Here is an 11559-nt window from a genome sequence, read left to right on the forward strand (position 1 = left end):
TTGGATTAGTATGAATGTGTAAATCTGAACCTATGGGTTTTTTGTGCTTTAATAAATACATTTCTGAATGAATGTTTTACAGATATCCTTTATGTCTTCACATAAGTGGATCAGTGAATCATGCAGGGGGACAGATTTCAGTCTCAGATTCAACTCTACAAAGCAAACTTGGGATGTGTCATTAGAAAAGGAAATTTCTTGTGAAGCAAGGGACAATAAGGAGGTTTTACCAAAACCACAAATTAATTTTATGATGGAAAGTTGTCTCTCATTCTAAATGAAAATCTTTTATATGAAGATAACTGTCAACGGAAAACTTTAATTTTCTGCACTCTATGCTGAAGGATCTACTCTATAATGCAATCTGCCTTTGTGAATAGCTAAGACATTACTCAGTGCTATGTGTTTTGTTTGTTTTGTGTCTTTGTTTCTTCATTTCAAAGTTTATTTTTCCTGTTTTCTCCTTTTACAGTATTTTACGTAGGATTAATAAAGACACTGAGGATAATATTTTGACAAAAAAATTCAAGAATGATGTAATATTTTTGGGAAACATAATATCATAATATTAAAATAATGTAGTAATGAATGAGAAACTCATATAGTAAGGCTGATGGACCAACAGATAATATTGTAAGTAAATGTTATGTTATGTATGTTATATCAAAATATGTGAAGTCATTTGATTTTGGAGAAAAATTCATCAGAAGAATAAAGTCATATTTCGAAAAAAATCATAATGTAAGCAATAAAGTTGAAAGTGTTTATTATTTATGCTATCAATATTACTGGAGTTCTTGAAACAATAGGATACACTGAGCACAGCTGCAGATTAGATTTTATGGCAGGCTATTTATTTTATATTTGTATTTTATATTGTATATTATGTAGCGGCTATTTGTCATCAAAATTAAATCAACTTGAAGGTGACTGAACTTAAGACTTTAACATAACTCAAATAACCACTTGATGCACCATGGGTTTGTGGTTTACACAGTCAAAAACACAATGTCCATATCATAGGTGCATTTCAAGTGGTTTATTTTCAAGATTTCGCAAGCAAACAACAACTAAGGCCTTTTGTGCTGTCTCTCCTGCTCATCCTGTCTTACTGTCTGATCTTCTGTGTGTCTGGTAAAAAAAAACCATTGGCCCACCCAGGTGCATGCTGGTCTAACTTTGTGCTCTCAATTTATACCCAGGTGCCCACGGTCTAAACCAATAAGAAAACACAAAACAAAAAGGTGCTAAATACCAAAGAATGAAAACAATAACCATAAAAATCAAAAAATATATTCTAAATATTAAACAAACAAACAATAAACAATTAGCAAAAAAAAATAAGTTAGTAAACAAAAAAGGTAAATTAACTTTAAACAAAAAACTAAACCGACAAATAGCTCCTACATATTACATGCAATATGATTTCCTAATTTCTATTTACTTTATAACATTCGAAATGACCCTTTTTCCTCAAAATGACTTTATTCTTATAGTATTATCACTTTATTCTCACTATGTCAAATTTATTTCAGTATGACCGTTTTGTACTCTGCTTTGCGCTGATAATTTTATTATTAAAATAAATGTAAACGAGTAAACCAGTCTGGCAGACGCATACATCAGCTGCTGCATAATGACGTCACACCGGAATAATCCAATCAGATTCGAGTTCCCACAGGGCATAACCGAAAAGGGGCGGGACTTCATGCATGTTGCACAGAAATCCCCGCCCCTCCTCTATCTCCACCAATAGTTTACCATCATTGAACATTTAACCCTTTCATGCATAGTGGTCACTACAGTGGACAGTTATTAAAACCTGTTCTCTTGTATATTCATGGATTTTATTGTTTTAGTTCCATATCAGCCAACACAGTGGATCATCCCATGCACTGACATTCATACCATTACTGTAATTTTGCTGTTCTTCATAAACCTGAGCTGCAGGAACATGTTTGAATGTAAATCAGTTACTTATTATTATTATTATTATTATTATTAGACTGTAATTAACAGGGTTCTTTTTTTTTTTTTTTTGCATGTTATCTTCATAAAGTGAGTAATAACTAGTATTAGAGTATGTTAAAATGTGACAAAACATTAGTGGCATTAAAAAAATTATTCCATAGTTTTCACACAGTGTATCAGTAAATACATGTTTCTTTGCTTCAAAAATTAAATGCATGGTGTCTGGCTGAGTGGACATTTTTGCAACTCCATGAAAAAAACAGTTCATAAAAAAAAAATTCAATGCATTGTTTTGTTGTTTTTTTTTCATGCCTAAACAGGAATTAAAACACTCAGGAAAAAATCTTGATTAAGGTTCTCATAACTCATGCATGAAAGGGTTAATGTATATTTATAACTGACAGGCTAATGAGAATAGATGCGTGTTTAGCCATTTTTATTTATATATGGCATAAAATATATCTACAAAAAATACCATCCATAATGAACTCCTTCAGAATATATTTCTGCACTAATATAATCTGCAATAGTGTGACTTCTTTTAAATCTTATCCCCGTGCTATTTTCATCCAGGCAGCAGAGCATTATTTACACAGATTAGGCCACACTGTTGACTCAATATTATCCCATAAATTGCCTCTATGACCAGGTAAAGGTAACCTGGATAATACTAAACTCCTCCCACATGCCTGTCTTATCCAATAGGAGTAAGACGAAGGCGTGGAGAGGTAATGTTTACGTCTGCCTTGTCTGGAAGTGGGACAGAGTTCAGAACTGCACCTGTTACACAGTCGGATATAGACGCACACTGGCCTTCAAATGAGCCACTGCAAGACAGTGAATAAGAAGACTACAGTAAGGTAAGGAAGAGCTGCTAAAACAGGGTTTATCTGCATGCAGGTGACAATGTTTTAAGTTAAAACGGCAAGGAAAGAGGTAGAGACATTTGGTCAATTCATTGCATGTAACAGGAGCTGTTCCTGATCACAGCAGGATATGGAGGGTTTAGATATTTTGTTGAGAAGTGTGGATGTGGACCTGTGGACAGTCTGAAAACAGTCTTAGTGCAGTAATGAACATGTCATTAGAGGCAAACTGAAGACGTCACCCTGCTACTAAATAAATAACAGTCTAGGCATGGACCCAAGGATTCTCATGACATGAATATAACATTACAACCATCCATGCTTCTCTCACAGTCCTAGTCCACTGGTGGGTAAAGGGAGCCCACAGTTTGTCCTGACTTAGTTGCACAGATGATGCATGTACAGTATTTGGGGTAAGTGCCAATTAAAGTGAGACTAACTGCAGACTAACTAATCTAAATTACTGCTGGTTATCTCCTCCACCTGTTTGTAAAGTACTCACCAGCTGTTGGGCTCAGTGTTTCCAGAATCCCAGACATGTCATTGAGTGTATTTGCCATCCATTTTCTACCATTTATCCCACTTTTATTGGGACTGGGTATTGATCTTACTGATTTTTTTATTTGTTTATTTTCTTTTCTTTTCCTTTTAATTATTGTCTAAGTTATTTATACCATAATTCCATATTTACCTGTATTATTTGTCTTCTGTAGTAGTTCTTTCCCAAATTTTATCTAAGATTTACTCAATATTTTTTGGTTAATTGGTGATGCTGTTGCACTTAACACTTCTTAATGTCCTGTTTGCTTTGATTTTCAAATGGATAAAAAGTGTTAAACTGATATAGACTAATTTTTAATATGTGAATATGTAATAAAATAGGAATATTATTTCATGCAGTACAGAGGTAGAACCGTGTCTACAGTTTACGTCTAGTAATGCATTTTAAGGCAGCAGGTCTTATCTGTACTGTCTGACATAATGGAGTTCCACTCTGTTGTAAATGTATATAGTCATCAGAGTTTTATTACGTATTATTAATATAATTATTATTTTAAATTGTTTGTCTTTTGCACAATATTCATGCATGCATATTTTTTTTTCTTGTACTTTATTCTGTTGCTGCCTTGACCATTACATTTCCCCCATTGTGGGATAAATAAAGTCTCTAATCTCTAAAAACAAGGGCAATTGAACATATTGATTACTGTTCTAAACAGCTCAACACTGATATTATTATTTGTAAAAGGCAATATTTTGTTGATTTTCTTCAAAAGCCTTTAAAGCAGTGTTTTTCGACCTTGGGGTTGGGACCCCATGTGGAGCTGCCTGGAATTAAAATGGGGTCACCTGAAATTTCTAGTAATTGATAAAAAAAAAAAAAAACCTTACTAATAAAAAATATATGGTGAGTTGACAGAGACAATCACAATCCATAAAAGGCATGATAAACTGTGAAGTTGAAACTAAAGCACTGTGGTACTGTTTATCTGTCAAATGTTCATTGTGGTCAGTTTCAGATGCTGCAGCTCTTTCATAATTCATAGTTTGAGTTATTGTTTGTTCAGTATTAATTGTCAGCCTTCTAAATCCAAGCTGGACTGACTGTACATATCCTGACCAAGGAAAATAAAATTCTCACTTTGTGCAGTAATCTACACCTGGCTTTTCTGCCTCTGTCCATAATAATATACATTATATAGACTAAATGTCATCCAAAATTAATGTTTATTTGCAACACAGTACAGCAAACTATTACATGATCAAAAACAAATTATTTTAGCAAGAAAAAAAAAAAAAAAAAAAAAGAAAAGTCTCTGTTTTGAATGCCTGGGGTCGCCAGAAATTTGTGACGTTAAAATGGGGTCATAAGCCAAAGAAGGTTGGGAACCACTGCTTTAAAGCATATGTCACATAATGAGATTCCCTCAGAATGAATCAATCAAACCAGGACCATTCTCAATGGGGATTCAGTCCTTAAACTGACGGGTTATTGTGCAGAAAGGTTTAGGTGTAGAAATATACTTTCACAGGAAGTAGCTTTAAACCACAATAGCATTAAACAGCAAAACTAATACACAGTAGTACCACTAGGTCAGGGGTTTTATCTGCTGAAGAATTTGTGTAGCCAACAGACATTCTGCCACAGTGGAGGGACAAGACAGGGTTGGGTTTAAAGGTTAAACAAGTGCACGGAAACACTTCCTGGTGCCAAGTCTACCATATGGGACAGATAGAAATAGGACAAATCCAAGTGTAGGCAACAGGTAATGTTTATCCACACAAAAACTTTATTTATTTCTACTAATAATGAGATCTGAACTGTCAAAGTGAGCAGTATTGAATAGAATCAGTCCAAGTGTTAATTTCTGAGACGTTAATCCTACCTCTACTATGTGTGCAGTCATATACATATGTAAATAAAATCAAACAGCAACCAAACAGAAAGAATAAATAAACAGATGAACCAGTTCTAGTGCATATGAGCCTTATATGACATAAATAAGTATGTGACCTAGTGTGTGTGCGCCAGCTGGTCCTATGGTGTGTGTCTTGCCGTCCACAGAGCTGCCATGCTGAGAAGGAGGAGGAATGGCCGTGTTCGGCACTTGGCCTGGAGCGATGCACGGCCAGAGACAGATGCCATGGCAGCGATCCAGACGTTGGACAGAGAAGAGTGGGAAGGCCAGGAAACAACACAGGTAAGATAGTATTACTTGTAAGCAAAGGAGGAAATAAAGGCGACTTGATCTAAAGTAGGTGACCAGATGGCAATGAGACAATATGACTGCATGTGGAGGATAGTATTTCTGCTTGGATACCAGTAGTTTTCCACTGGGGCTGTCCACTCTCTAAAATGGCATAGACATACAGCGTTTAAGGAGGCCTTGTATTTTTGGAATGAGTCTAATTTTACTTACTGGTGCACATGACTTGTTTTACCAATAGGAGTCTTGAACAGCGTCTAAAGGAAAAGGCTCACTGGTTCAGTGTTTGACACATGTCATATGGGTGATAATATTCACTTGTGGAGCGCTTTGGAGAGTTACAGCTTCAGATTCTGCCCCAGCTTGGCATTTGAACAAACTGTTATGTTGCTTTTCTAACTGCTGTTTTGAAAATATAATAAAGAAAACCAGCGTCTTTAGAGCATGGCCGCTTCTCTGGACTCACTAGAAGATGCTGCTTGTATTCCTGGTGTTCAACAGATCAGTGACTTGGACTCTGAAGTGGATTGTCAGACCGTCTCTGAAGTGGTGGCTTTGCCCAGCACCGTTCCGGTCACAGGGGAGTCGTTCTGCCAGTGTGTCCACCAGGATGACATAAGGCTGGGGTCTGGGCTGCATGACTTCAGCCTCATCAGTGACTGTGTGTGTGGAGAGGAAGACAACAGTGAGGATTTTTTCATTTTTTATTTTTTTATATAAAAAGCTATTATTCAGAAAGTGTTTAATGCATGTTTTAATATACTTAAAACACTTGTTCCTTATCTTAACCCTTTATAGTTCACTCATAGAAATACTCTGAAATTCTAAATTTTAACCTTAGTGTGTTTTTGGAGGACCTAACAAGACTTTATTACTTTTGAGAAAGTGTTCAAAATTTTTATTGTTATGTACTGCTGCCTGTCTTGGCTAGGACACTCATGAAAAAGAGATTTTTAATCTCAATGAGGTTTTTCTGGATAAATAAAGGTAAATATATAAATGCAAAATCAAGGTTAATAGAGTTATCATATTTGGTTCCTTACCCACAAGTGGCAAAAAAGACAAAAAAAAAAGTAAATAAGAAGCATATATAAAAAAATACACGGAAAACACATGTATTTGAACATGAACAAATATTTTAGAACATTAGCATCAACATAACATCAGTGCTGATCCAGACACCTGTCCACATCCACATTATCCCTTTGAACATCATTCCTTACATTAGTACCATTACTTCATGGTACCTAACAAAGCAGGTCCACTCACTGTTCATGCAGAGGTGGACCTTACAGACCCTGTAGACCACATTGGACTGAGATGGTTGGCTCGCTGTCCTCACTGGAACTGTTGCTGTCACTGTCTTGTAATGCATGTGGAAATTACCAAAAATAGTCACAGGGATGAAACAGTAGATATCTGTACAGTGAGGCTGTTTGGATGAAGCTGTTTGTGTTGTATTTGCAGCTTTTGATTGGGTTTGGGACGAACACTGTAAGTCTTCCGGAGCCTTCCTGAGCTGCGACAACAGGAAGGTGAGCTTCCACTCGGACTACAGCTGTGGAACTGCTGCCATCCGTGGAAACAAGGAGCTTGTGGACGGCCAACACTTCTGGGAAGTCAAGATGACCTCTCCTGTCTATGGAACTGATATGGTGGGTAGAAGCCAGTGGTGTGTTTCAGTCTAGATGTAGAGGAGCTACTTTTGGGTTATGTGTTTAATCTTTTTATTCCATTTTATTGTTCTAGATGGTGGGATTGGGAACTTCTGAGGTGAATTTGGAGAAGTACAAGTACAATTTTGGCAGCCTCCTGGGTCATGATGAAGACAGCTGGGGTCTGTCCTACACAGGTCAGAGGGACACCATGGTTTAATAGGACATTCTGTATATGAAGGAGATTATAGTCTCATTCAAACCCATTGACTTTGCCCACACTGTGTATTGTATATTTTGAATTTTATCTCACTTGTTTATTCTCTATCTTACTTATTACTTTTCTTTTCTTTTGTTATTTTTTTTGCATGCCTCGTACTCTATGTTCTATATATGCACCAAACCACTGAAGCAAATTCCTTGTAATGTGAACCCTGTTTACGTACATGGCAATAAACACCATTCTCATTCTGATTCTGCATAACAATTAAAAGAAAAAGCTAATATTATATTAATATCTCCTCAAAGGTTTCTTCCAGCATAAAGGGGACAAAGTCAAGTTCTCCTCCAAGTTTGGTCAAGGTTCCATCATCGGCATACATCTAGACACCTGGCACGGCACCCTGACCTTCTACAAGAACCGACAGTGCATAGGTGTGTTTTTAACTTTAAGCAGGTTTTACACTTTTTGAGACCATGAGGAGAAAATGATTCCAAGGACCTGTCCGTAATCATCACACTGATAAATAGTTGTGTGGAAAGATTTAGATGTGGAGATATACTATGACAGGGAGTAAGTGAAGGGAATATAACTGATACACAGTAGAATCTCTAGGTCAGATTTGATCTGTTTTATCGGCCGAAGAAGCTGTGTGACTAACATACATCCTGCTGCAGTGACAAAACTGAGGGGTGGGTTTAAAAAGTTCAACAAATGCATTAAAACACTTTCTGCTGCCAAAATAGCAAATAGAACAAAGATCAGGTCATAGGTATGAGGATATTTTTATGCTTCCTGCCAATAATGACTGCAGATATCTGTCAAACTGTACCTCATTTTGCATTTCAACCTTCAAATCTATTTGAAGCAGTTATCTTCAAAGTTGCCTTCATTACAGTAAAGGATGTTATTTCTATCACTTGAATGCTCACATAATAATGATGACCACAACCATTAAGATTCTTATATATCTATAGAGCAATTCATATTCTCAAACATTCTAACCTGTTTACTTAAGTCTTTTTATTGTGATGAAAATGCATTTCAGTTTAAATCACATTGATTATATTGTTTTCAACAGCATGCCATTTAATGAAACTTATTTGTGCTCAATTTATCCTTATTTATAATTTTAAAATGACTATGAAAGATTTCAGAAATTGTATAGTAACAAGGCTGGCATAATAATAAATAATAATAATAATAATATAAAAAGAAGAAGAAACTCACCAATCTAAAGCTGATTCTAATTAATAAACTTTTTGCTTCTTATTTAAATCAGAAAGGGCTGAGCAAAACATATTGAAAGTTGCAAGGGTTACAGTGCACACCATAGTTATCATACATATTACTGAAAAACATTTCTACATTCTCACTATGAATCCGACTAATAGGCTAAACTACGCAGAGCAGGAACTGTTTAGAGTGCTGTGATGGATTCATGTCACTTATCATAATCATATCAGAGTTTTGATTGGCTAAAAGCTAAGGTACCAAAAATGTGATAAGTGTGTTTGTTTTATTGGCGCAAATGTTCACCATCTGTAGATTTCTCCACCTCCACTTTTACTGATACACAATTTGATCATTTGTAACTGACCCAAGGGTTCCTCAGACTCCACTTAGAGAACCACTGCGGTAGATCACTAACAATAATATCTAATATCTATAATTAAATGATAGGATGTTTGAATTTAGGACCTGTCCTGTCGCCTCTGCTACAACAGGTGTCGCTGCCACCCGGTTGCAGAACAAGAAATTTTACCCAATGGTGTGCTCCACTGCAGCCAAAAGCAGTATGAAGGTTACCCGTGCCTGCTACACATCCACCTCCTTGCAGTATCTTTGTTGTGTCCAGCTCCGCCAAATGTTGCCCCGCTGTCCGGACGTACTTAACGCCCTGGAGATTCCCCCAGGGCTGCGCAGCCTCCTCAACACACAGCTGGGCTGGGTGTTCACTCTCAACGGCAGTCCTGAAATTCTGGAGCAGAACAAGGACTTCCCTGAGGATTTCCAAGAGGATATGAGTCTGCCTTCGAGCCCCTGTCCCAGCCCCAGCCCCGTATCCACCCTCAGCGACTGTGCCTCACTGAGCCCCTGCGTCAGTCCATTCCCTGACACTGTCCCTTACCAGTGTCCCTATCAGACATCCCCCCAGACCCATCCCTGCCGCTGCCCATCTCCACTCAGCAGTGACTACGATAGCTGCTGCTCTGAGCCAGAGGATTACCAGTGTAAAAGATGCCGCTGGACATGAGAAGTCTATGTCCTCTGAATGTATTAATGTTTGGCACTCAGCTATTCTACCATTGCCATTTACATCTTCTGTTGGAAGTCACAGAGAACAAAGTATTTACATCTTTTAGCCAATATTTCTAAAACAACTTTGTAAGTTGGTTGTTAATTTTTTTTTTCCATTTATTGTGTTTTTAATGAATGGGCAGAGGGGACTGGTTATGTGAAAGACATATAATGCATAATGAGTCATTAAATTTTATGTCCAAGTTACTCACTTTAGATAATTCTATGGAGTGATTGAGAGCCATATGTCTTGCACTCATAGTTTTCTTTTTCAGTCTTTGGAAGGCCTGATATTTGCCAGATTAGACTCAAAATAACAGCAAAATATTGGGGATCTAATCAAGTGCACATGTGCTACTCTCAAGGACAGGAATTGCTTTTTCGTACTATGGAAATGACTTTTCATATTGTTTTTTTTGTAATCAGCATTTGTTTTTAATATCAAGAGTTGTGTTCTTGCTTACAAGAGGATTTGCTATTCACCAGTCTTTTCTATTTACTGTAATGCTTTGTTTATTACTTTCCTACCAGGCAATTCTTTAAAATAAAACTAAAATGAAAATCTGTTACAGCTCATTTGTATAGGTTAACTCACACAAAAACAAAAAATACACATCACACATTTCTTCATTAAATATATTCTATTAATATTCTATTAGCTCTTAAGTTAAAATGAGTATAAATAGTACATTAGTGGACAGTGAATATCATATCCAAGATTCATTTTTAGCTTGTAAACATCAACAACAATAGCAGCCAAGTGGTGACAAGGTTTCATAAGAAACCAGATTAGCGCTCCATGACACCCATTTATCTTGCTGTCAACTCAAGTGGACAAATTAGTCCAGGACCAGCTGGGGATTGTGGGCCGTGAAGCAGCGGTAAATTCTAGATGATATCTCAGCTCCAACACGTCTCTCTTTGCCTTCAGTCTTCACTAACAAACCAGTCAACAGCCCTTTCCTTTCCTCCTCTGACACCATGTTCTCATATGCCTGTAAACAAATCATGTTTTTCAGTTACTAAACACAACCACCCTGTGAGCACAATGATAGGCCACATAATTTCTTCTCCCCACATGCATTCTTCATTAATTTTTGCATAAAATACAGCAATTATATTAGGAAATTTTAGGTAAAATTACAAAATACAAAAGTAGGCATGGCATCCGCACCATAATTATGGAGCTGTAGTAAGTGCACTAAAGTCTACCTGTAGGAGGAGCTGAGGAGATGGGTAGGCTTCTGTCACGGCTGAGGCCACAGCAGGACTAACTCTGTTCAGCTGCTGGATCTGCCTCCTCCAGACCTCCATCAGCCCGGTGCCGTCCTTTTCCACACGAGCCCCGCTGGCCCATGAACCATCCACACAGAAGGGCAGCTCTGTACGCTCTGTCAGCAGCCTGCAGGGACACACAAGGACATTTGTCATCACATTTGTGCAAATTCTGAAAGTGAATATTTAATGAGCACAGAGTCGTACTTGAAAGGGCGTTTTGACAAGGCCTTAGTGACAGCACACACATGGTCAGTGACCTCCTGCCAGCCGTTCAGGAAGACGATGGCAATATTCTTACAGAGCTGCAGGTACACGAGAACCTAGAGCAAAATGGACAGAAGTTAACAGAACCCTTATCCTGTGTGGGTAGTAAACATAACATAACTTATTAATCTATTATAAATACAGGGTTATTCAAAAAGAATGAACTGATTTCATGAGGGGCAACATGGAGTGTAGTGGATACCACTTGTGCCTCACAGCAAGAAGGTCCTGGGTTCGATTCCAACACCAGTCGACGGGGTGGGACCCTTTTGTATGGATTCTGCATGTTCCCTAGG

General features: G+C 37.4%; 2 protein-coding genes across 5 annotated transcripts in view; one reads left to right on the top strand and one right to left on the bottom strand.

The window, feature by feature from the left end:
- The first annotated feature begins 2697 nt into the window (after positions 1–2697).
- Positions 2698–10285, top strand: spsb3b (splA/ryanodine receptor domain and SOCS box containing 3b). Of its 2 annotated transcripts, none has more exons than XM_030122379.1 (7): positions 2698–2831; positions 5404–5539; positions 6044–6230; positions 7013–7200; positions 7295–7397; positions 7729–7854; positions 9148–10285. In XM_030122379.1, the coding sequence occupies exons 1-7, from the start codon at positions 2791–2793 to the stop codon at positions 9675–9677; spliced, it is 1311 nt and encodes a 436-aa protein (XP_029978239.1). In that variant the 5' UTR covers positions 2698–2790; the 3' UTR covers positions 9678–10285. The 2 variants fall into 2 exon arrangements, with proteins under 2 accessions (XP_029978239.1, XP_029978238.1); XM_030122378.1 differs by having other exon boundaries at positions 2713–2831; positions 5371–5539; positions 6047–6230.
- The window catches only part of eme2 (essential meiotic structure-specific endonuclease subunit 2), a 5795-nt gene continuing 4207 nt past the window's right edge, over positions 9972–11559 (bottom strand). For all 3 annotated transcript variants that reach the window (XM_030122382.1, XM_030122380.1, XM_030122381.1), the window contains exons 6-8: positions 11204–11319; positions 10934–11123; positions 9972–10716 (exon numbers count right to left, since the gene is read on the bottom strand). In XM_030122382.1, the coding sequence (XP_029978242.1) occupies positions 10561–10716; positions 10934–11123; positions 11204–11319 (462 nt within the window). In that variant the 3' untranslated portion in view covers positions 9972–10560. The remainder of the gene's footprint in view (positions 10717–10933; positions 11124–11203; positions 11320–11559) is intronic.

Source organism: Sphaeramia orbicularis, chromosome 19 (assembly GCF_902148855.1).
Source record: "Sphaeramia orbicularis chromosome 19, fSphaOr1.1, whole genome shotgun sequence".
Classification (NCBI taxonomy): domain Eukaryota; kingdom Metazoa; phylum Chordata; class Actinopteri; order Kurtiformes; family Apogonidae; genus Sphaeramia; species Sphaeramia orbicularis.